Genomic DNA, 25,332 nt, shown 5'->3' with positions numbered 1-25,332 from the left:
GATTTGTTTTGTTTGAGATGGGGTAGATAGGTTGAGCGGCTATCTAGGTTCACCTTCCTTTTCCAAAGGCCCCATATTGTTCTGAGCTGTTTTTCAGAGGTGGCTGTTTGTAACCTCTGAACCTCATCAACACCACTCCTGGTTCTGCCAGAGTAATGGAAGGAGGCACTTGTGGAACCTATGCCTATAAAGTGAGAATACAAATCCCCTGAAAGTCTGTGCTCACTTTTAATGTTGGAGGCCAACACCTGTGGTGTACTGCCATTGGTCCATGAACCTTTAAAATAAAAAGGTCAGTGTTAATAGTTGCACGTTCACAAGTGGACTTCATCAAAAGCTAGTTTATGTTTATATGGAAGCGCCAAAGACAGAACGTCTGAATCCTTCCCCAACTGAAAGCATTCGCCCCCAACATTGTCACAAAGCCTTTAATATGTAAAATAATATGGAGGGAAAATATCTGTAAAAACAAAGCTCTGTTTACTCTCTTTAATTTCAGATTTTAGAAATAAAAGATCAATTTTATAATTGAAATAAGACACTCAAAATTGAGTGACATGGTGTCATATTGGAATAGCCAAGTGATTGAATCAATCTCCTAGGACCTTTCAATATTCTGCTATGATGTGCAAAGCGTCTTGTCCTGTTCAGACATTAAAAATGGACACTGTCAATGATTTAGACTCAAAATTGTACATTGCTTAAAACTTCTGACGTAGGGCTTCCAGATTCTCTGCTTTTCCAAAGGGATCTTTCAAGCTAGATAAATGTACAATTTATTTCACATTCCAAAATAGAAAGTTGTAAATATGTGTGGTAACTCCAGTTCTAATATCAATATTTTAGTACTGTCTCCAAAATAGATGTATAACTCACTGGCAAAGTATGCGGTATGTCCACCACTACAAGTTGATGCACGTGGAGAGTAACAGTACAGCCTACTCCCACCATCATATACTCCACACAGTTCCAGTGGAATAGGTGTGTGCAGTGCATCTGAAGGTTTGGGTTCAAATTGTGCTGACAAGTATGAGACAAAAAGTGTATGTGATCATGTATTTAAAGACTGTATCATAATGCACAAGGAGGCTGGCTACGTGACACTGGTTCTCCTTTCTGTTTCCACATAATCATTAAAATTACATTAAGACAACTACATATATATTACTTCCCTTCTTAATTTCATTTTTTCATGTAAGCAATGCTATTGTTTCCTACATGCTAATGCCCTGAGTTTCCTACATGAATGGAGGAAAGGTGGTTTGTGTGATTGCATATGGGAGGAAAAATGGTCCATTAGACCATCTATCTGTTAAGATGTAGACAACATTATGAGATTGAGGGGAAAAAACAGTCCTGCACTGATAAATAATACACACAACATTGTGAGGCTGCTTCCAATACCCTAAGAACTGTACAATACAACCAAAATGGGAATCATAAGCTACTTTGCTATGTTGTACCTTTAGAGGACAATGTGATGTGCAAAGGAACCTAATGGAGAATAGACAGTAACTATCAATCTAACCTACCACTGGATGGCATCTTTGTTCCACAGAATTATTACTGAAAACCCATTGATCTGGAGTGAAAAGCTGACTTTTATGGGAAACGTTTGAGAAACAATGTTTGCTAGTTTTTTGTCATATTTCTCCTTACAGTATCCAAAACCACTTTACCCCCATTCTATAATTCTTCAAAATAAAAAAAAAGGGGGAGATTGACAGACTGCCATTAGAATAGAAGATTCAAATCACCAATTATTATTACAGTTTTCTTTTTCTACCTTTCCTGTAATATTTTATTCTCTGCACAACTATTGATAAATAACTAGCAAGTGAGATGCAAGAAAATTACTCTATCCAGGGGTTCTCCTGATGAACTAAACTATTAGTGCTGTTGAAATGCTCTGGATAATATCATTGGAACCCCTCCAGAAAAAAATAGTTTATTGCCACTAATTGCAGCCTATTTTATGTTGTTTTTAATGGACGGACTCTAATCTTCTATTGTGAATTTGTTTACTTTAAAAAAAAAATACTAGGTGGCAAAAGTATCGTGCAGAAGAAGGGTAAAGAGTTGAGTGCATCTCTAGCAGATAAATATTAATATAAAGGATAAACTTCTTTATGTAAACTTAGCATTCTACTTTTTTGATGTTTACCCATCATCCCTGCAACTTGGCAGAGAGGGCTTAAGGCGGTGAATGTTTTCATCAGTACAGTGACTCTTACTGCTCTACAGTAGAAAGAGCAATAAGAATTTATTTTTAAATTGGTGTGGTAGGACCACATAGTTTTCACAAACAGGAAATAATGACTCTTCCCTCTTTTTTTTTTTTTTTTAGCTTTACAATAACTGTATCTAAGGAGCTTATTTTTTATTTTTTGGGGGACAGGCAGGCAGATCACCATAATAATTAGTAAAGAAAAAACAGTTGGGCATTGAAATAGTGAGGAGTAATACTGTACTTTTTAGGGTCTGTGATGTGGCTGTAAAATAATTGTCTCATGTTCATGATTCAAATTGACTGATACCCCTGGTTTGTCCAAATGTCTGTATGAGTTCCCTTTATGCATATTTACATAATTGTCAAATGTTAGTGCAAGAAGTAATCTGTTATGGTAATGATCCCTTTGCATAATATATATAGTTGTACTTTTTAAATTAGTACTGCAAATGAGGTTACCTTTTTTTCCCAACTATTTATATTGATGATTTGGGTTTATAATTTTCTCAAGTATCACAGGCATAGACAATAATGCTGGCACTGTACATAAATTTCCAGTTACATTGCCATTTTAAAGCCAATGTTACTATTAGACTCTGGTTTTGGGGTATAAACCTCCTAAGTTCTCTACACTTTACTCAAATAGTGTACGGAGATTTCTTTTTGTGCTGTTGCCCTTCACTCACTTTCCTCAAATCCTGATCAGCGCCATCTCACAAAAAGATTCCACATCCACAATCTTATCCCTTCCAAGGGGAAAAAAAAAATCTTGTCCTTTGCCTACACTATTTTCACCAGCGGCAATAGATTAATAAGGATGATAAGATATGGAGCACTCCAGTGGGCTTCATTTTAGCAGTAGAAATCACAACCTTTCTTCAGGGCCATGGATGATTTTGCTGTATGGCCAGCAGGGTGGTAGATTCCCTTGATCTATGTGCTCTGGTGTCAGCCCCCACCTATGCACATCTTACTTCATTATCCCCCTGCTTGTGCACAGGGGCATCAAGCCAAGTGGAGTCACATACACTCAGAAGGCAATTCTATTGTATGTGTTGCTGTCATATGACCTGCCGTTATATGCAGTTCAGTGATACAAATGTAGTCTGATGGTGGATGCCTGACCAAAGACTGAACTGCAGTCCAGTGGCAAAGAAATGAGCTGCTAGTTTCAGTTCATTTCTCGGTGGGAAAGTGTGCACATCAATCCTCTTACCCCTTATATTTGACTGTTTCAGAAGAGAAGACAAAGATCAAGTGTGAATGGTAAGGTGTGTCCACCAGAGCAGGGTTAAAGAACAGTGACAGAGCACAGAGTTTGTGAAACATTGCTGTTACTGATGCCATATCTATTTTGCTGGTAAATGGGATTTTTTTAGTCATTAGGGTATCTTGTACCTTTCATGAGCACTAAGTTCAATAGAAAAACATGGAAGTAAAAGATTTTTTTTTAAATGAATTACTTTATGAGGTTTATTTGACTGTATTATTGAGACTGGTATCTTTAGACTTCTTCACTTGCAAAATTCACATGTAGGTTTTACTTTTTTCCTGTAAATTTTAAAACTTCTGGCTTTTTTGAGTTTTGCTGTTACAGTATCATCAAAAACTACCATACAGAAAGAATGTTAATCAGGGGCTGTATATTAGGACTCAGATTATGTAAAACATTTGATTTTTACTTATAATTAAAGCACAGTAAGGTAAATAGTTCAGTTCCTGCTTACTGTTGTGAGGCAGGTGGCAAGGAGGAACACAGATAGAACACGAAAGAAAGAAGAAATGAGCATTCCCAAAAGTTAATGGGAAAGGGTTGTTTCTTACGATTATGTTTTGTCTTGAAAATTCTGCCAATTATTGAGTGATAAATGTTAAAGCTATGGTAATCGTACAAAATAGCATTTGTAGAGGGCAATAGTAAAACAATTCATTGCACAGTTTACTTTTGTGTTAATGTTCAATTAAATTTCAGTACATAACTAATCAAGAGCCACAAAGAACATTTCAGTCTCTGACTTACCTTTTTATATAAATGTAATGTTCCTTATCTATTTATACATATATTTTTTCGATCCTTGCAGTTGTTTTCACTATCCAGTTTAAAAATTCCAGTTGTCTGAATAGAGAGAGTCAATATCAGGGTTTTTAAATCATCACCAGTAATTTTTTTTTTGGCTTCTTAAGGTTCAAGAGCAAAATTTGTTTGCCTGTATGTCATACTATAAACTTTGTGGGAAATGGGGAATACTTTCTCTATTTTTCTGTTAAAATGAATGTTTGATTGAGGTGAAACTGCCTCTCAGAGACCAAATGCTGGAATCACAGGCTGAAAATGCTAAAGGTACTTGTAGCTCTCCACATTTTTCTGCATTTTTCTGTGTATACCATGGGTCCTGGTGGAAGTGAATGTGATGACATTGGCTGTATGTCCATGTAGACGTTGCCATAATATAAATTTTGCTCGCAAGATGCTTGCAAAATCCCATGTTTATCATAATCATTTGGGAACACACTGATAATGGTGTCAGCTTTTATTGTGTTTGCATTTTGCTTGTTAGAGACTCCATGGGCTTGTTCTACGTATACAGAGTGTTCCACGGAGTGTAAATACAATAGTTCAGAGCCATTTCTGTAAGAATGACACTAGGTCTTTTTCTTCCTTACTGCATTCTGGATTTTTATTAGGTGTTCATGTATGGCATCTTTGTAAGTTAGTGCTTTGTTTTCATTCACTACACAACCAAGTAAGCTTAAACAGCTTTGTAATATGGTCAGCACCTGTGTTTTAACTCTAATCAGAGATTTGGGCCTCCAGCCTATTTGTTCTAGCTTCGCTTACTCTCCATACCAATTTATCTAACTATGTGTTCATGTTTGTGATTATCTTCACATGGTCCAATATTCAGCTAAGCTCATATGACTTTGCCAGAAATGGATCTTCAGCCTCAAGTGATCTTGTTTAGCTTCTCTGAAGTGGTGCCAGTTCCATCACAGGCATTAAGGATGTTAGGCTAAAAATTTGTGTGTGTGGTTTGTTTTCTTTTTTTTCTTCAGCATTTTTGTGAGATTTGTTGTTCTCAATTGTAGTTTTGATAAGGGTTTCTCTTGAACCTTGAGCAATTTGAAATAATATGGTGTTTTGGTTTCAATGTCTGTGGGGTTTTTGTTTGTTTTATTACTGTTGTTGATTGACCCCTACTTCCAAACTATCAGTGTATGGGGGAAAAGTGAGTACCTTGTGGTCTGCGGTCACTACTAACCTTTGTCAGCTGGTCACATAGCTGTCATGGCTATCACGTTTCTCATCTGCTTCGGATCAAAGGAAAGGTGCCCATATAGAATTGTGGGTGTTTCTGTCCTTGCTGGACACAAGTTGCCCCACTTTTCCAGATTGCCTGATGTTGAGTTGTCAAAGAGATACGTTCCATTAAGTTGTTTCTGAGTCTTGGGTGTTCCACAATAAAGTAGAGCCTGGCGGCTGTGCCAATAAATTGGCCCCGATTCCCTCTTCTGTTCAGGAGCATTGCATGATTATTCCCTTTAAGGGAGGCAGTTAATTTATAAAAGTTACTGTATCTCATGCAAAATTATCTTTTGTCTATGCTTTTGTTATAGAGATGACGATGACATCAATGATGTTGCTTCTATGGCTGGAGTTAACCTTAATGAAGAGAGTGCCCGAATTATGGCAACCAACTCCGACTTGGTTGGAACCCAGATACAGTCTTGTAAAGATGAACCCTTTCTTGCTGCTATCCCTTTACATAAACGAATACTAGAAATGGGTGAGAAGCATGTCATTTGCTTTCAGTAGTATTGCCTTTGGAGCTGTTCAGTTTTAGTCAGTGACACAATACACTGTAGCATGCAGCATTGATATAGTTGAGGTTCTGTAAGCATTTTTCATTACAAAAGTATCTTGTCTGTGTCAAACTGTATCAAAATGACACTTTGGTATTATAATCTATTTGAGGATCTCCAAACTCTTTGCAAATATTAAGGAAATAAACCTCCCATTGTCCCTTGGAGGTGGGGAAGCGTTATTATTCAGATGTTGCACATGACCAAGATGAGGCACAGAGAGGTAAAGTGACTTGCCCAAGATCACAGCAGATGTCTGAGAGTGAGTCAAGAATAAAATCCAGATCTCCTGCTTTCCCACTCCTAGGGTTTAGCAGAAGACAAGTTGTTTGCCTGGATGTATTTTTTTTCATACAAAATAAGTTTTAAAATGTATTAATCCAATTTTTAACATCTATAACTATTTTCAAATTTTATGGTGGTTTTGTTTGCTATGGAATGGATAAAAATAGATTATCTTTTTACTGACAGTTGGTCCTGAATTTTAACAGTTCTTTTGACAATTAAGAAAAGAAATTAAAAAGTAAACACTCAATTAGTGACATTTAAAAAATGGCAAGTAATTATGCTCAGTATTTATTTTATGTTACTCTGAACTAAGCGTGAACTAGGCTAAATGTGATGGCCACATAAGATCTAAAAATGTCAGGAAAACTAAATTTTATTTTGACTTAGGGTAAAGTTTTAAAGCCACGCAAGTCCCATTTTAAAATGTGATTTAGGATCTTAAATACCATTGCCTTTCAACGAGACTTGGGTTCTTCAATGCCCAAGTCACCTTTGAAAGTGGGATTTAGGCTCTTATGTTACTTAGGTGGCTTTGGAAATTTTACCTTTAGTCTCATACTTCGTAAATTCAGCGTAAATGTATGGAAACCCTTTTACACTATGACAGACCCTCATCTTACAAAGACATATTCATGTGCTTTGCTTTATGCACTGTAAGTAGTCCCTTTGCAGTACTGGGGCTGTAGTGAGGAAATAAATGCCATGTAAGTCCACAATTATCTTATTCCAATGTTGTTATGATGATGTCATCATATGAAGTTACTATAAGAAAATAGTAGTGCAAATTTTTGGGAATCTGGTGGTTGCTGTCTGAGATTATGAAATCCACAAGCTTTTAGTGCAAGTCTTTGGAAAAACCATTGTTAGGCCTGCTGTAATTGTACTGTATACTGGTGCAACAAAACAAAAAGCAAAGAAAATGAGACCTAAAAACTGTATGAAAATAACTGGAAAGTCACTAATAAAGTTGCCATGAAAGCCTTAATTAATTCTTCTGGGTATAACAATTGCAGCCCGACATGGAGTTGTAATTTGAAGTGTCGGGCTTAGAAGACTCTGTACATACTTTAAGAGCCACAGAACACAGCACACTGTTCACCATTTGCCTTTTGGGGTTTGCTCCTCAGAGAAGCAAATCCCTGTGGCTGTTTTTTGAAACTTTATTGGCTTTGATAATTGAAAATGAAACTTTCAAAGCTTTTAAAAGCAGCTGCAGGGATTTGCTTCTCAAAAGCAGGGAATCCAAGAGAGTGGTTGCTCCTAGTGAGCTCTTGCTGCTGTTTCTAGAGCTTTATTTTGGCTTTATATAAAGTCTTTTGTAGTTTTGAAAGTGGCTTTGGGGTTCACTAGTGGCTACTATTTAGTATCCATGGCTCTTGAGGAGAGAATTCCTGCAGCTGAGTTTGAAGCTTTAAAAGCTTTGTTTTCACTGTGTGTGGTCAGATTTTGTTGCTCTCAGAGGACCACACAAAATTCAGTAGTTTGTGCTACGGGGCATTTAAAATAATGGGATTGTATGAGTATCACAAAATCAGTCTGACCACGTGTTGGTATGCCTAGGTACACAAGGACTAACCAAAGGAGACTGTCACATTCTTAGACACACTAGGAAAAGGAAAGTCTCAGATATTGGACCCACTATTATCTCATGTTTTTGTATTATGCCTATTGACAAACAAGGTAAAATTCACTTTTTTCTTACATTAGTTTATCTGAATATGGCTTAAAATTGGGAAGTTTTTTCCATCTTGAAAGCTTTTCATATTTAATAATCACTTTAGTATTTAGGGCACCTTTCTAATGTTCCAGTAAAAGAAAGAACTTTGGTATGTACAGTATCAGGACACTGCTATTCACTCCTGTCTCAGAAGCTGGTTTTTTCAAGTTTTCTGTAATATTAATCCCCCGCTCTCTCATCTCTGAGCAAGAGCTCTGTAGAGAAACTCAGTAGTGTTCCCCAAAGGCTGTTTCAGAGATTATGCTTCCATTCACTAGAGTCAGAATATAAACTGCTAAAGTGAGAGCAGATGCTATGCAGTCTTTGGCAGTTACCACCAGCCAAATGCCTCAAAGTTATAGTAAAAGAGGTTTCTTCTTAAAATATTGTACATTCTTATCTCTACAGTAACTTGACAGAATTATAGTCCATTGTTTATTTTAAATATAAATATTATTGACCCTTCTAAATATAAGAAATAGCTGAAAGGTGCATTAATGCAAAGACACTAGTTTATTGCCTAAATTACTTCCTTCTCTATGTACCTTTGTGTCTTGTCATCTTTGGATAGTAATTGTTGCTATTTGTTCATCTATGAAGGCAAGGATTTTGATGATTCAACCTCTGTCTTGATTCAAAATCAAGAATGAATGTTTCTGTACTAGGCAATGTATTTTGTTGCGGTTCTACCCAGAATCATAAAGTTTAAAACCTGATTCTTCTGCGTGGCAGCACAACACAATGGCGCACACAACACTCTGCCTCTTCTTTTTTGAAAGGCTACAGTTTCTCTTGTGCCTGCTTGTGCCGTATGTTTTTATTTGACAGACCCTTATGCTTGTTCCGTTAGCACACCTGGGTAGTGTTTCCTTGATGAGTCGAGAAAAATTTATTAGCCCCATGCCATGGCTGCACTTACCCAATAAATAATAGTGATAGTTACTAGTTTTCATTTCGGAGAGAAAACAGAAAAATAAAGTTGGATAATTTGTGCTTGTTTTTTTGTTTTTGTTTTTTTAAATTTTGAGTTGTTCTTTGACTAGTTTTTGGTGGATAGGGACTATCTCTTAGCTTTACTAGCTTTTAAACAGTAGCTGTTACATGGACATTCTTTGAATTGAGTTTCCATTGTGCAGTAAACTGGCAGGACCACAATACATAATGTGTCACAGCTCCTAAGTGGATAATTGTAAGAGTGAGTTTACTCTTTTTTCGCAGTAGCAGTTCTGGTAAAAGTAGAATCACCGTGATTCATCTTATGTATAAATTGCTGCTTGATTGTGAGGGCAAATAAAAATTAGGCTACAGTTTATTTTATATTGCATTTAAATGAAGGTAAGAGGACACAAATAAAGGGTGAAACAAAAGAAGAATTTGTTTATATACATTGACAACTAAAACTGAGGCAAAAGGGAAAAGCTACAAGAAGAGAAGGAAGCAAAGAACATCCGTGATCACTGTTAACACACAGGAACAAAATAAGAACTGCATACACTGTAGGAACCATGAAAGGTAAATGAGAAGTTGTACAAAATATATGACTTGACCATAACAATGGCTAAACAACAGAGGCATTAACCTTACTCTTTGCACAACTTTAGTGGGCCTTCAAGAAAACTTGAAGGATTGTAAAAGCTGTACATGAGGGGAAAAGCCTGGTGAGGCAACTAGTCCATTTTCTTGCCAATGCAGGATCGTTCTCAGTTGTTCATTTTGTAGTGTATCATCTGGCCTAATTATAAATATTGTTAGTAATTGGTTCCCATCCCTATTGTTTTTTGGGGGAACCTATTCTGCAATGTAACACATCCCATTTTCTGTGGAAATTCTGATGGTCATCCTAAATTTTCCTTTTCTTAATATTAGCCCATTAAATGGGACAATGGGGTAAAAATATTTTCTCTCACACCGTCTTTCTTGAAAAACTGTTTAGGAGAATGTCACCTGTACTTGGTCTCTGTAGAAATGATGAGCCCTATAACTTTATTTGGCCTTCAAAAAGCCCTTTTTTGGGGTTCCAGGTCACCAAAATGCAATCTCCCGGTAATCTTAGGATTTGTAAGAAAATACAAATTCCCACAGCTCAGTCTTGACTCCACCTGACTTCCTTTTCTATTTACAACCCAACCAAAGAACACCACAATCTATATCTTGCTCTTAGTTTGACTACCCCAAAATGTCATAGGTTAGACTGACATGGCCATGAAATAACTCAGTTACAGCAAGAATAATGAAACATAAGCCTGAAATACTGTTCTTTGGCTTATGCTGTTCCTTGCTCTCTCTCTATCTCTCTCTCTCTCTCTCTCTCGGTATAGGGCAGTTGGCTAACCAGAACCATTCGAAGTGTGAAGTACTTAAAAACATATGTATATATTTTGTTATAGGAAGCGAGGGAAGTAAAATCTACTGTCAGCCATATCTAACCGAGAGTAACTATCCACCTTATTTCAATATTTATTAAAGAATCATGATAGCTTTGTTTTCATCCCCCATTCATTCAAGTTATTGTTAATTTTGAGTTATAAAATTAATTTTTCTTAAAGTTTTGTCTGGTGATCAGTGATCAAATATTTATACCTCCTTGTTTTATGCAAAGAAAACTCTTACTTGACAAGACACAATGTGCCTAATTTTCCCTACAATACTATTAATATGAGTATTGTAGCACCTTGCTTATTCTAAATAAATCTCTTGGCAGGGAAATATAGCCTTCAAGAAATCTGAAAATGCATCTCTTTAATGTGTCCAGGTTCTAATGGCCAAGATAGTAGGAGGCCATAGGTTATTCTTAAACATAGTATCTGCAGAGTAGCTCTGTGTGATACTTTGAAACCATTGTTTGTCAATGTTAAAATTGCAAGGATTAGGTTCAACATAATTTAGATATACCCTGTTCTTACTCTTCTTGTATGATATCTCTAAGCTCTGTCTGCCAGAATATTGACTGTTCTTCTGTCTAAATGAGTATTCTTCATAAACACATCCTTGGTTCTTGTGCCTACTGCATGAATGCATGATACAACACACAGAAAGAAAAATCTGAGAACTAAAAGCTTTTCAAGGACTCTATATTCTGGAGGTACACAGTAATGGCATCACAGAGTAAAACAGCTCTGTGTGTGTGTGTGTGTGTGTGTGTGCGTGTGCTTTTGTGTGTTTTTTTTAAATAATCTGAATGCTCTGGAGGGCATTTGATATTGTGTTAGAACTGCCTAGAAAATCTGATTGGCCTTGTTCCATGAAGAGCATTCCAATAGGTTTTAGAGCCTTCTGTCTAATTTTCTCTGAGCATTTGTTATTAGTTTAATAAATAATAAATATAGGCATTCTGTCATCACTATTTTGTCTGCCTGTTTATCAACAGTGACATTTGTGTTTGAATAAGATGGTACTTGTACTACTGATGATGCTCTTTTAGATATGGAACAGTGGTAACGTAAAAGTATACTTATGTCTGTGTTTGGTTTACTGTTAATGGCTTTTATATCTGGTTAGATTATAGCTGTTGTTCTCATATTTTAAGCCATGTGATTGCCCATCAGATAACTGTGTATTACTTTTTCCTTCTGCTTTCCTCTGTCACATTGAAAAGATTTTGTTGTTTTCACCATTGGACTTTAACTTTTTATTCTTGAACTGATTTGCCTTCAAACAGAAATGTTCCTTTCCATATCAGTTTATCTACCAGCATCTTTCTGTCATGACCCTCCCCTCCCCTGCATATCTGTGGAAATTACCCTTGACTGTTTTGGAGGTAGTTTTAACATTTGCATAATGTACCTAGGAAATGTTAGTCCTCCTCAAGCGTAGCCTTGTGGAGTCATGTATTGTTCTAACAACATGGGCAGTCCTGATCCCATCAGTGAAATTCCCTGATCCCAGCTGCCTCTTTTAACAAGAGGTTTTGTATTAGGTATCGTATCATTTAATTTGAAAGATTCTTTGCATGCCAAGTCTGGGAACCTTTTCCAGCTCCCATAAAGGATCCTTAATATGTCATCTGTAGAGACATGACACAGACTGTGTGGTAGATGTATATATGAATTTAGCGTTTGAAATGTCTGTAGTTTCATATTACTGTTAGGGAATGCACAGATCTGTCAGTGGAAGTAAAAGGGTAATTATCTCATTGAATTAATTTGCTAAAAATTTCAGATTAGAAATTTTGCAGTAGTTCTACATATTTAATGTGCATGCCCAGATCTTCAAAGCTAGTGTGTTGAGAGAGGACAAGAAAATGTGTTTATTGTGCCTGTTGTATAGACACTACTTTTTTATTTTATTTTATTTTATTTTTTTTTTGCATCTGATAATGTCAAACATTTTAGGGCAACCAAATTTTGTGAAATGGTGACCTTTAACTATTTCCTTGAAAAAAGAAAAAATGTTCTGATCTTATTTAGCAATGCTGCTGATAATAAGCATAATTAGTAGGCATTTCAACAAACTGTTAAATTGTATTGTTCTATTTTCTTTAATAGATCCACGATTAGACTTCCTGTTCTACAAGATGTCCCAGCATGCCTGGGAATGGTAACATCAGTACCACTAGAGAGCCTGGAGTTTGCCTTTCTATAAAAGTAAGACAGCTTTTGTTCAATATTTTTTGTGTATTTCTAAGGTTTTGTTTTTATTGTTCTTCTGTGCAACAACACAGCATAGCTTCTGTTATGCTTTCAGCAGTGCTACTTGCACACTATGTGGCTAACTTACATACCAGTATTGATGTTCTTCCACCAAAACGTAGTCCCTCAAAATAAGCTGAAATTTAGATTTGTTCAGAACATCAGTATTTATAAATAAAATGCAGCTGCAGCTGGTCTCTACTGTCATAATTACTATTTTTTGTGGGATTTTATTGTAATAGAACTGAGAATATGGTCATACTACTTAGTTCCCAAAACACATAGAGAATTAAAGTACTGTCTTCAGCATAGTACCATGCTTTTGTTTTATGAATCCCATGTAATGGTCTTTCTTAAAGATCCTGCTATCTCTGGAGGATGGTTCTAGCCTTCATGGCTTTCCACAACACCACCTGCTGCCTCAAAATAAGGGTTTGCCTGTGAATGGCTTGAAGTTATTGATATTTGCAAAGGAGGGTTGAGCTGGAGCAGTATTTCCCAAAGATTCATCCTGGTGGTACTCTCCACCTCATGTATAGCTTGTCAGTATAAAGATAGGATGTAAAATAAGAACAATAAAAAGAAAACCTCAGAGAACCATTCAATATTGCAATAAAGCTGACTTGCATTATCCCCATAGGCAGACTCCATGCTCTAATGGTGGTACTAACGTCACCAACTCTCAAAACATGCTGGGACATCTTTGTGGAGGGGGAAGTCATTGGTCAATGAGCAGCAGCATCAAGGATCTTTAAAGGAAAAAAGGGAAAGGTAATACAGTTTCTAAAATGTGTTAGACTAACTAACGTTGCAATGTTTTTCCAGAGAACACTGTAATTCGTCTTAAAGGCTTCTGCACCGTTTTTCTCTCTCCCTCTCAGTATTGAATCATCTGACTTGAGGTTTTCATGCTGCACTCATGGGAATGTAAAAATATGATTTGTTTTAAAATACCGTTACACTTCTTAGACCACTACATATCGTGCTTCTACTGCTTTCAGAAACCAGATTAAACTGGGGTTCATTGACAAATTTTTCAGTGGTCATAATGAACAGTTTTTTTGGCTTGCCAAGTTTTTCTCCAGTATTAGACATGCACAATGGATGGGTGTAGTTTTAGAAGTTAGCATCATTGTCCCTAGATAGGCTGCACCTTTCAAGATCATTTTGTAGTTCTCCCAGAGCACCCATTTCAAATTACAGGTCTGTGCCTCCACTTCTCTTTGGGTTGGGATCCTGTAAATGCAACCACCCTCTGATTGGGACTCTGGGATATTCTATGTTGCCAGTCTTGGTACTTTCTAGGCTTAATGGGTTTAGCACCTGGAAGGGTTTCCCTTTGCGAGCCTTTAATAGTATACAGTGACGCATGTAGTTTCTTCAAAACAAAGTATGATTTTTGTGCCAAAAGGTGCACAGCGATCAGAAATTGATGTAAAATGAGGCCTGTGTACATACCGTCTTGCCTATGCTTGGCATTCCCTTCAAGCCCCTAGGTAGACATGACTTAGACTTGCTGTCCCCCATTCTCTAGGGAACCAAGTTACAGCCTACTTTCTGCAGAGCCCGACTTTTGATCAATCTGGCTGTCTTCTGCATCTGTGTCAGCACTCACTGACACTCCCTGGTCACCTGTCTCAATTCACTCAATCTCCCTGCCCTTTCTTTTTTAGGCTCAGGGTCCTATAATGGTTTAGTATCCTACTTTGAGCCCAGGATTAACCTTGGAAGAGTAAACCATTCTAACCTGGATGGAGCCAGTAGTGGATATTCCACAATTAACAGTTTTTCCATTGTTTCTTCAAGGATTCTTATCTATGTTATTGTTTTGATTTTCCTGCTTGTCCCTCTAATAGCCTCTTTTATCTAACTCCATAGCAAGTGAGCCATCATAAACACAAAAAGAAAAGGAGTACTTGTGGCACCTTAGAGACTAACCGATTTATTTGAGCATGAGCTTTCGTGAGCTACAGCTCACTTCATCGGATGCATCGGATGTAGCTCACGAAAGCTCATGCTCAAATAAATCGGTTAGTCTCTAAGGTGCCACAAGTACTCCTTTTCTTTTTGCGAATACAGACTAACACGGCTGTTACTCTGAAACCTATCATAAACACACAAAGGAATCTTTTCTCTTTGGTGACATCTGCATGAAATTACTTAACAGAAATCTTAATAAAAAGATTTATTAAAAAGAGAGAAAATGAATTTAAGAGAACTATTTGTTTAGCACATCTAGATTTACACTTCTCTTTAAACTACTTGAGACAAGGCTTTATCAGTTTAGTTACAGAGGAGGGAAAAAAGCAAACTCTTCTGTAACCCATCTGGTCAGACTGGCAGCCTCTTTTTCTGTCCAGATACCACGTCTTTTTTTGTCCCCCATAGACATGCTTATTAGATCCCTGCATCTCAGTCATCTTACTTGTCTAGATAAGCCTCCCCAGTTCCTTGCAATGTTGTTGTAACCACGTTGGTCCCAGGATGTGAGTGAGGCAAGGTAGATGAGGTAATATCTTTCATTGGACCTACTTCTGTTGGTGGAATTGACAAGCTTTCGAGCTTCACAGAGCTTTTCCTCTGGTCTGGAGATGGTAACCAGAGTATCTGAGCTAATTACAAGGTGGTGGGACAGATTAAGAACCCCTTGTGTTAACAATCTGTTCTTTCCCTAATTCATGCAATAGTCCCTGCTCTCCAAAACAGTTTTCTCTACTTATCTATGAACACAGTAGTGTTTGAGAACTGGCTGTATTCTGTAGGAGATGGACCATTGAGCTTAATATAATACAGCCATACAGTACATTCTGGGCTTTCTCTCTTTCTAATACTATAAAGTCTAAGGGAGAGCAAGAGGAAGATTGAGGGATGTGGAAGAGGGAATTCTATGAAAAAAGGAATTAAACCTTGAAGGACCACTAGTACATTTTGAATGGTTAGCACTGCAGTGGTGCTGGCAGAGTGCTCTCTGCAGTGGTGCCTGACCTTTGTATAGGGCTCAAATAGAGGAAGGGTAATTGTGCTCTTTCCTAGACTACCTATGCAAGGTCCAGACAGAGCCTAGTCCTAAATGCATTTTGATGTTCTAAATTGTTTTTAACTTGTTCTTTTAAGATTGTCTGTTTGTAACTTAAATATGCAAAAACACTACAGATTTTCAATAGTTTATCACATCAGTAACCAAGGTCAGACCTGATGTTTTGAAAATAAAAACAATTTTTCTCTTGCATCTCAGTCCTGTCAATCCTCTTAACGTATAAATTATTAAAATAGCTTTTGCTTCTTTAAAACCTTATCTGCAAAGATTAATATAGCATCTCTTTTCAGCATTTTTAAATAGTAGAAAATATAAGTTTTTTGAAGCTTTCAGCTTGTAGTTTTGTCAACAAAATAGTTACAGTTGAATCATAACAAAACTGTTAGACCTTATGACTTCCAGTATAACTAAGCAGACAGTGGTAAACTTTAAAATTCTCATTACTCATGACCTGAAATTTGTCAGTAAAAATTCTGAGGCACTTACATTTGTAAAAACAGTACATCTCAGGTTTTAGTGACTTTTATGCCAGTATCAGGATAATACTGCTGTATGTTGATTCTGAGGTTGTTGAGGCCTATCATACATAATTAACATTAATATAAACTCTTTTATATAAAAAGTGTGAGGTTATTTTTCTTTTACAAGATCTATTCTAATCTTTATACTTGCTGTGCATGTGTTGCTACATCTTACAGTTTTGAGTGAATGTTGGTTGAACCATAGTTTGATCTTAACACATTTGAATATATAACCAGGTTGTTTTACCCAGTGGTGCAAGTAGAAATCATTGCTTGCCGGTACACTGCATTCATGAGAGGGACACAGAGGGGAGGCCCGTGTGACCTCCCCATGTCACCCCGCACATGACTCCTCCCTGCCCCCAGCCTAGGACCCGCATGCTCTCCCCATCACCTTCCCATGATCCACATCCATTCCACGTTACCTGGGGAGGGGGGAAGAGGAGAGAGGGCTCTGTTCTCCTCCCGCTGCGCTGGAGACTTCTGCCGTAGAGACCCCAGGCAGGAGGACTCGAGACACAGCTGCGTGAAAGGGCTGCGGGAGGGCTCCTCCTGTGTCTTTCTGGTACACCATACCAGCTACAAATATCTTACTGGTACTGTGTACCGGAACGTACCACCGTACTTACACCACTGGTTTTACCTCATTATACGGAATATATACTTGCTAAAAGTGAAAATCTTCTCACTCTTTTGTATGTGAGTGTGACACCCCTTGGAGTTGAGTGTTCGCATTTTTTGGCTGCTCTGAGAGCAAGGAGAATCTGTTTCTTGCTACATGAAATAACACTTTTGAGGCAGTTGGTCACCAGTTATTTAATGCCTCATGTACAGATCTGGTGCAGTGGAGGTTTGGCTAAGAAGACATGGATGAGGAACGTGATTTTGACTATCACTAAACCTTGTAAGAAAAATATGAGAAACTCAAATCCAAGTGGGATATCTGTCAAGGTTGTAACTTGGAGCATTACTTTGCTCCAGCTCAGTCTCCACTGATATCCTTGGTGATGCTCTTCCACTCTACCTCTTCACAGCAGGTCTAGAGAAATTGCAGGATTGCACTGGTAAGGTTATTGTAAAGACCTAGAAATATGTTAGCTTTTAAATACACCATATATTTTAGCAAATGTAAAAACAAAGCAGCTTGTAATGAAATACTTGTTTAAATTACAGATCAATCTTTTAAAGTTGTTAGAATTTTTAATTGTGTGTATTTTGCATCCACCCACTACCATATGTGCAGTCTTTTGGTCACAAAGCTACAAGCTGTATGTAAGAAGTTCCAAAATATTAGGGCTACCAGTATTTAGGCAAAGTCACTCTGTTCCTAAACTTTTTTTAATCTGTATGGCTGGATATTCCACTTCTGAATAAAAGAAAAGAATAGCTTTTTCAACAAAAAGAAGAGAAAATCCATTGGTAAACAAAAGAGTTAACCCTTTTTCTAATATTAATTCCCTCTCTCTTTGCACACATCCAGTTTAAGATGTGAGTACTTTTTAATATTTACATTGCAGTAGTGACAAGGTGCCACAGTCAAGGTTAGTCTCTAAACATATGCAGAAGTATGGTCAGAGTCCAAAAGAGCTTACAGTCTAAGAAGGATAAGACATATGCGAAGGATGGTGCAGGAGAGAGGTACATCTAATCAAATACATGCAATGTTTACACATATATGTACAGGTTTCAGAGTAGCAGCCATGTTAGTCTGTATTCGCAAAAAGAAAAGGAGTACTTGTGGCATCTTAGAGACTAACAAATTTATTTGAGCATAAGCTCATGAAAGCTTATGCTCATATAAATTGGTTAGTCTCTAAGGTGCCACAAGTACTTCTTTTCTTTTTACATATATATACATTTGCATTTTCAAAAATTATAAATAAAATGAGTCAGTTACCTCTATCTGCCCCTCATCATAGCCTTTACTTGGTTGATTTCTTTAGAGCATTACAGCAGAAGTGAACCTTGAGAAGGGATTGGCAGGGACTGTATGCATGACTTTTTATAAAGTTCATAATGACCAGGTTATTCTTTGCCTAGTGTGTGTAACATTGTACAATTTATTGAGAAGTATATTTGCAATCACGCAGTTCTTCCATTTTTATTCAAGGAACCAGAGTCTTTATGTAGCCTCCCAGCACTGGTATACTCACTGCTTTTGGTTTATAATCCCAACAGGACTTCAACCATCCTACCCCATTTCATGTTTCTTTGCTAAAAGGACCTAGAGTGGGAAGAGAGATTTTGTGACATCACAGTGGTTATGTGATGACAAGTTGAGTTGTAATTATTTTTAAATGATCTTTTTTCTGGTCTTTTTCTTGCTCTTTGTTTGGTGCTATTGAATTCAGCTTATGGAAAGCCTATGCTGCATTTCTATTTTTTTCTTATAATGAAAAACCTAACCAAGAGCTATATGGGTAGAAAAAAGTGCCTAATTTTTTATTTTGCTAGAATGAAAATGTTCAAAATTGGGAAATGCCATTGTGATAAGAGCAAGATAGTCATATTTCTGGAATTAGAGCCCTGGAAAATGGGAACTGTGATTTTACTAATCCTGAAATTCAAGGATATATTATTGCTATAACATTGTTTCTCAAAAAAAACCCAAACAAACAAACAAACAAACCCAGAAAACAAAAAAAAACCAGAATTGTCTAACAGAATTTTTTTCTCATGGAATCCTTCTACTAGATCCTTTTAGTTGTGACTAGGTTTATTTTTTTATTGACTGACAGTTTTAGATACGTTTGCATAGGGTATATGCTTAATAAGGGTTTGATCTGTCGAATCTTCCTCACCCAAATAGTTACATACATGGGTACTCCCATTGACTTCAAGGACAAAGGTCAAGTCTACACTACCACTTACGTAGGCAAAACGTATGTCTCTCTGGGGTGTGAAAAAAAACACCCTAAGCAACGTAAGTTTTGCCAGTATAAGAGGTAGTGTTCACAGCACTACGTTGGCAGGAGAGCTTCTTCTGCCGACTTAACTACCTCCACTCATTGGGGATGGTTTAATTATGTTGACAGAAAAGCTCTCTCCCATTGGCATAGAGTAGCTACATAAGAAATATTACAGTGGCACAGCTGCATTGGTACAGCTATGCTCCTGTAAGGTCTCTAATGTAGACATAGCCTTTATTTGCATGAGTAAGGGTTGCATCAACAGAATCAAATGGCCCAATTCTGCCTTCAGTTACATGTACAGCTCTCAGTAATTTTAGTTCCACATGTAGATCAGAGAACAAATGAAGGGCCAAGAGAATTTTTTTAAATTTAGTGTCGCAGCTAAGATGAATTCAAAAACATACAAACATATTGCTAACTTCCCTATGGTTATGCCTACAGTGTGAAACCATTGTCAGCCTAAGCTAACCTTGAGAGGTCTTCAGAGGGGCTTTAAGAAAAAATTAGTATCAGAAATGTGTTGACATGGTGAATTCAGCTCTGGGAAGTGTGAGAATGATGTACTGTAGTGATGTAATAAAATACAGATTTAAAGAGACACTACAGTACAAAAACTTGAAGAAAAGATGGGGAAAGAAAAGGCTGCAGGAAACAATCTTTTTCATATGGCTTAGTATAAATTCAGTTACAATAGCTGTATCTAGGAACAGAATTCATAAACAGTTTTCACTTTGGGCTCTATTACTTCAGCATTTTCGATATATGAATAATTTTGTGTAGCAGAGAATACTGTATAGTGGTGCATATGGAAAAAATGCCAAACCATTTTGTTAGAAGATGGTGGTTGTAAGTCTTATATCATGACAGTTTTGTTTGAAATATGCATTTTTAATCAACCGACTTTTCTATTGTGCTATAGCCTAAAGAAAGAAATCACTGCAGTGCCCCCTGCTGGTGAATGGCAGCTCACTGTTTCAGTAATGTCAGTGATTGACTGAACCAAACCCTTTGCTGACATAAAGCCAAGGGTGATGCTGAAGACTGCCAGTTCATTTTAAATCACATCATTAAAATAACAGAAGTATATATCAATTTAAAACTACTGTTCACTGATTCTTCTTCATTTTTTAGACATGTGATGGTTTACTGCTGTTGAGTTTGGCTGAAAAAATATGAACACTTCACGAAAAAATGTTTGTTTTTAAACTTCTCCTGTTTTTATTCGCTTGTCCCCTCCTTTTTAAATGAAAATTATCTTTCTAATTAACAATTCAGGAAATGCTTTCAGGGTGTGAACTTTTCCATGTAACATCTTGTATTTAAGCACACATTCATACTCTCAATTTAAAAAAAAAGTTGTTCTGTTTAATGATTATAAAAATACTAGGACTGTGTATAAATCTCATGTAATCTTTAGAGCTTTGTATGTTAATAGTGGGACAAAGCCACCAATCCATGCACAGAATGCCCATTGATTTCCCTGAGAATCTTTTTCCTGATTCTACAAAGGGAGTTCCATTGAGAAGAATAGGATGTAAGATCCCAGTCCTACGAACTCTTACTCACATAAGTCCCATTGGGACTAATTGTCCATAAATGTTTGCAGGATCAGAACTTAGGCTTGCAATGTGTGTCTAGAAATGCATTTCCAGCATTTTTAATTATTTTAATAAATTGACGAATTCTTAAGTGCCATAAATGTTCCTGCTTTTATTGGTTAAGAAAAATTTAATTCCTCTGTACATCTGCAAATTCAGGAGATTTCATCTATAATCTGTCTTGCCTTTGCTTTCTCAAGACAAAATTTCCTTAATGCATGATTATTAATTATATTTAATCTATAAAATTACAGTGAAGAAGGTATGAAGTTCAGGTACACTTTTAAATTCAATAATGACACTATCTGCGTTACTAAAGATAAAGCTTATTCCTACTTTCACTATCAGTCCCCCTGTTTTCATAAGCTCCTGGGCCAGGAAAGGGATTTGTCAAGACATGCAAGCACCACAGATTGACAAGAACCAAACTGAACTTTTTTTATGTGTCTAGCAACCACTCAGCCAAAGGCTAGCAGTGGATTTTTAGGAACTTGACTGTAAAATATTTGGTCTTAGTATAATCTTGTCATAAAACGGCAAATGCTAAAATAACTTCAAAATATTAGTTAGTTTACAATTATAGTTTTTAGATAATCCAACTGCAGTTGAAGTTTCGTGGTCTCATATTGGACAAATACATTGTAAGGAATTTTTTTACAGGTAGCATGTGTAGTAAATATGCAGTTATAATACATAGTGTGCAATGGGCCATATTTTGATCACATTTACACTGAAATTAATCCAAATGGACTCAATTGAAAATAAAGAAGTTACTTCTTATTTATCCAGCAGAACTGAGAGTTGAATTTGGCCCAGTGTGTGTGTATTATAGAAAGTTACTCAGATAAACTGCAGTGAACTTCATAAATACTTTCCAGCCTTTTAAAAGAAAAGCCATTTAAAACTTTCATTTACATAATAAGAAGCGTTTAAAAATGCAATCACAAATCTTTTCAAGAGATCACGAATGTGTGAAGAAAGATGGATGAATAACACTCAAGGATTGCGTTATTTAACAAAATGAAACACGTTGAAAAATTGTGTTAAATGTCACTGTTATAGTACAAAAGGCAAATAGATTTAAAACAGTGGCACAGATCTTTCTCTTGGGTGCAATAGGCACAATTGTGAACTTGTAATCAGGCAGATTTTTAGAGAACATGTCAGCCTCAACACTGAATTTCCTAACTTTTGTTGGTTCATCTTAACAATGGTTAAGCAGAACTTTTTTTTCATGTCATTGCATGTCTGAAATAGCCATTAAGGTTCAGTCATTTAAAACAGAACCCACTATATCTTTCTGTAGGACCCAGTCCTGCAAAGAAATGCAGTTCATCTGAGAAGAGCTCCTCTAGTGCAGGTCAAAGAATACAACTCTAAAAATCCCCTGCAGCTTCTAATTGCAGTGTTGTTGCGGGGTTTATGAGGAGGAACTGTTTGGGCCCAGCTGGCCTATGGTGTCTGCCTGTCATAGTGGCCTGTTACTCAGTAATTCCCTCAGGCTGAAGAAACAGGGTTGATAGTAGAAATGCTGATACAATTTACAGATTGCTTGCACAAAAATAGTGCAATATTTTTGAAAGCACTGAATCCATTAGGAGCTTAAGTTCCAAGACTCCTAAGTCACTTAAGTACCTATGAAAATGATATGCTTACAGCCTGATTCTTATTTACCCTAGTCCCACATCACACTGCTCTTGTCCTGTAAAGCAGCCTTAATATGTGCATTAATATAATTTACTCCCAATTTAAGCCCCTTTACATTGCTAGAGTGGTGTAAAATGCATGAGTGTAAATACACTTGTAGGATTTTTTAATACTAAGCTCCATATGTTCACATTTTTTTATAACTCTGATTACGTTTATAGACTAAGCATAATTAACCATCCATTACATGCAACTTTTGTCTTGAAAGAGAAAAAGCAAAAAAGATTATTGATATCTTCAGAATTTACTCTTAACCAATTTTTTTATTAGCAAAAAATGTTTTAAACCAAAGTTTCTTTCAAATGGTCACCTAATAAGTTGATAAACAACTGAAAGTGAAATAGATATGCAGCGGTGTTATAGCCGTGTTGGTCACAGGATATTAGAGAGACAAAGTGGGTGAGGTAATATCTTTTATTGGACCCACTTCTATCGGTGACAGAGACTGTTCTGAAGAAGAGCACTGTGTATCTCGAAAGCTTGGCTCTCTCACCAACAGAAGTGGGTCCAATAAAAGATATTGCCTCACCCAGCTTGTGTCTCTCGTGAAAGATATGTATATCTAGCCATTTATTATGCGTGTCTAATGCTATTCCAATAAGGTTTTCCCCAAAAATGTTCCTTTCCTTATAGTCTGTTGCAGCATATTCTGTATTTTCTTCTCAGGACTATTGTACCTTATTTTTTCACTACCTTAAGACTGTATACATTCCATTCCCCTCTGTACTCTGACTAGTAATCCTTCCAGGGAACTTTACTAAAGAGAGACATTTTTGAGATATTTCAAGTACTGTGTTCGTAATTGCTGTTGTGTTATGGTGCTGAGAAATGTTAGGGGGTGTTTTTGGGAGGCTAATTTCATTTTTTTTTTCTGCTTCAGCTAAAAAATTAGGAATGACAGATGTGCCTGCTGAGGTAGTTACCTTTATTTCCCATGCAACACAAAACCGATTGAGAACAGTGATAGAAAAAGTAACAATGGTAACACAGCACCGAATGGAATCGCACAAAGTAAGTATGTAGAGACGTGGTACTGAATGTTGTCCAATGATATGGTTTGAGGTATTTCAATAATAAATCCATTCTTTCCTTTCTGAGCAGACTATAGGTGGAATATCTGCACTGTTTGTGGCATGGTTTGGTCAGAATTTATCCAGGCTTAATTAATGAGATTATTTATCCATTTATTTATTTATTTATTAGGTGCCTTTCTCTATGATAGAACTTGTCCATGGAATGTTGCCTTTAAATCCCTATTGTCTGATTATTTCAATTAACAATACTAAAATCTCTTGTGGGACAGCAGTTAAACTGTTCCTAACTGTGGGTCATGGTTGAAATTGCTGCTTCTCAGTGCCTCTTATCTCTGAACCATGGTAACCACATCTTGGATTGAAATTGCTTTCCTTATGTGTAAACCTTCTTTTAAAAGAGCTTATAATTCTACTTACTTCTTGGCTGTGAGAAAAATTAGTACGTACTGTTACAAATGGAATTAGCTGAAAGGAACATTGGTCTAAGCGACGAATACGTCAGAGACTACAAAGATGAGATCTTGCATATTGGCCTGAAACTGAAATGAAAAATGATAATTTTAAATCAGCGTTAACTGTTTTGTAATGCGTATCTAGTGTATTTTCATTAATAACGGAGGGAAATGCCACATATTTTTCTTAGACCAGCAGCCTGAAAATTCAGAGGTTCAACACTTTGAATAATCAATGACATTTTCTTTGAAGTTAAAATTATCCTTTGAGCCTATTGCTGGTGATCATAATTTTACAGAAGAGTGACATAATTTGGGTATCTGACACTATGGGAGCGCTGGTAAGAGATTGCAAGATAGTTTCTGACCACTGGTAATAAATAGAAAATCTTTAACAAACAAATCAAATTTTTATTCCTTAACCTTAAATACTAAAGATATTTTTATCCCTGTTAAACTAGTATCAAAGCAAGATGAAGAGGTCATGATCACAGGGGAAGTGGCAATTTGGACCCCTCTTAGTTCCTTTTAGGTGGACCCTTCAGGTGACTGGCTTGTCTTCCTTCACCTCCAAGATTCAACCCCACGGTCCAGTCACACTTAAACTGGCTCTTGGGGAAACAGAAGGGCTGCGTCCCAACTATGTAAACGCGACAGACCCAATTGTACTTAACTACCATCTGCAAGACATCTTCTTTTCAGGAGTCTGTGACCAGTGGCTGATTAAAGTGATTGAAAATAAACATATTGTTTGTTCATCCAAAGGTACATAGCAGCCCAGACACCCTGCCCCATCCTCTGTGTGAGTCTCTCAGAGACTCATCTGCAGCCACTGCTGCTCAGTTATCCCCAACTTTTTCTCTTCCCTTGGCCAGGAACATTAGTATCCCCTTTGATCCCAGGTTTGGGCCCAGGAAGAATAAACCTTGCTAGCATAGGCAAGAGGGTATTCCTCAATTAATAGCTTCCCAATAATTTCGTTCTCTGACAGTGCCTTATGTATGCCATTATTTGTTTCCTATTTGTTTCCTCCCATCAAATTCCTATACTTTAACTCCATGCAGTAAAGCAGGATAGTACCAAGCAGATAAACAGAGGTGCAATGTGATGTTCATAAAAAACAATAGATAACTCCCTCATTCTCCATAAAAATGTCTGACATGCTCCCATGCAGCCAGTGTCATAAATGATTATTTGTTGAGTGCTGATGTTGTGTTCATAGTTTTTTTGCCTTACTTTCGTCCATTTTATTTTTAGTATAGATCTGTTTTAACTTATGTTTTAAGTTGTAAATGTTTTTTGAAGTTCTACATCTTTTGACAATTTCTATAAGTGTATTCCAGTTAA

The 25,332-nt window shown here is 36.7% G+C and overlaps 1 protein-coding gene across 1 annotated transcript in view; it reads left to right on the top strand.

Moving 5' to 3' along the window:
- Positions 1 to 25,332, top strand: part of LOC144272914 (transcription initiation factor TFIID subunit 4-like) — a 206,235-nt gene that overhangs the window by 58,835 nt on the left and 122,068 nt on the right. The window contains exons 10-11 of the mRNA XM_077831301.1: positions 5,846 to 6,015; positions 23,380 to 23,510. Of these exons, the coding sequence (XP_077687427.1) occupies positions 5,846 to 6,015; positions 23,380 to 23,510 (301 nt within the window). The remainder of the gene's footprint in view (positions 1 to 5,845; positions 6,016 to 23,379; positions 23,511 to 25,332) is intronic.

The sequence above is a fragment of the Eretmochelys imbricata genome, chromosome 12, assembly GCF_965152235.1.
Source record: "Eretmochelys imbricata isolate rEreImb1 chromosome 12, rEreImb1.hap1, whole genome shotgun sequence".
Taxonomy (NCBI): domain Eukaryota; kingdom Metazoa; phylum Chordata; order Testudines; family Cheloniidae; genus Eretmochelys; species Eretmochelys imbricata.
The sequence above is the reverse complement of the archived record's forward strand: the minus strand, read 5'-3'. Positions and strand labels throughout refer to the sequence as shown.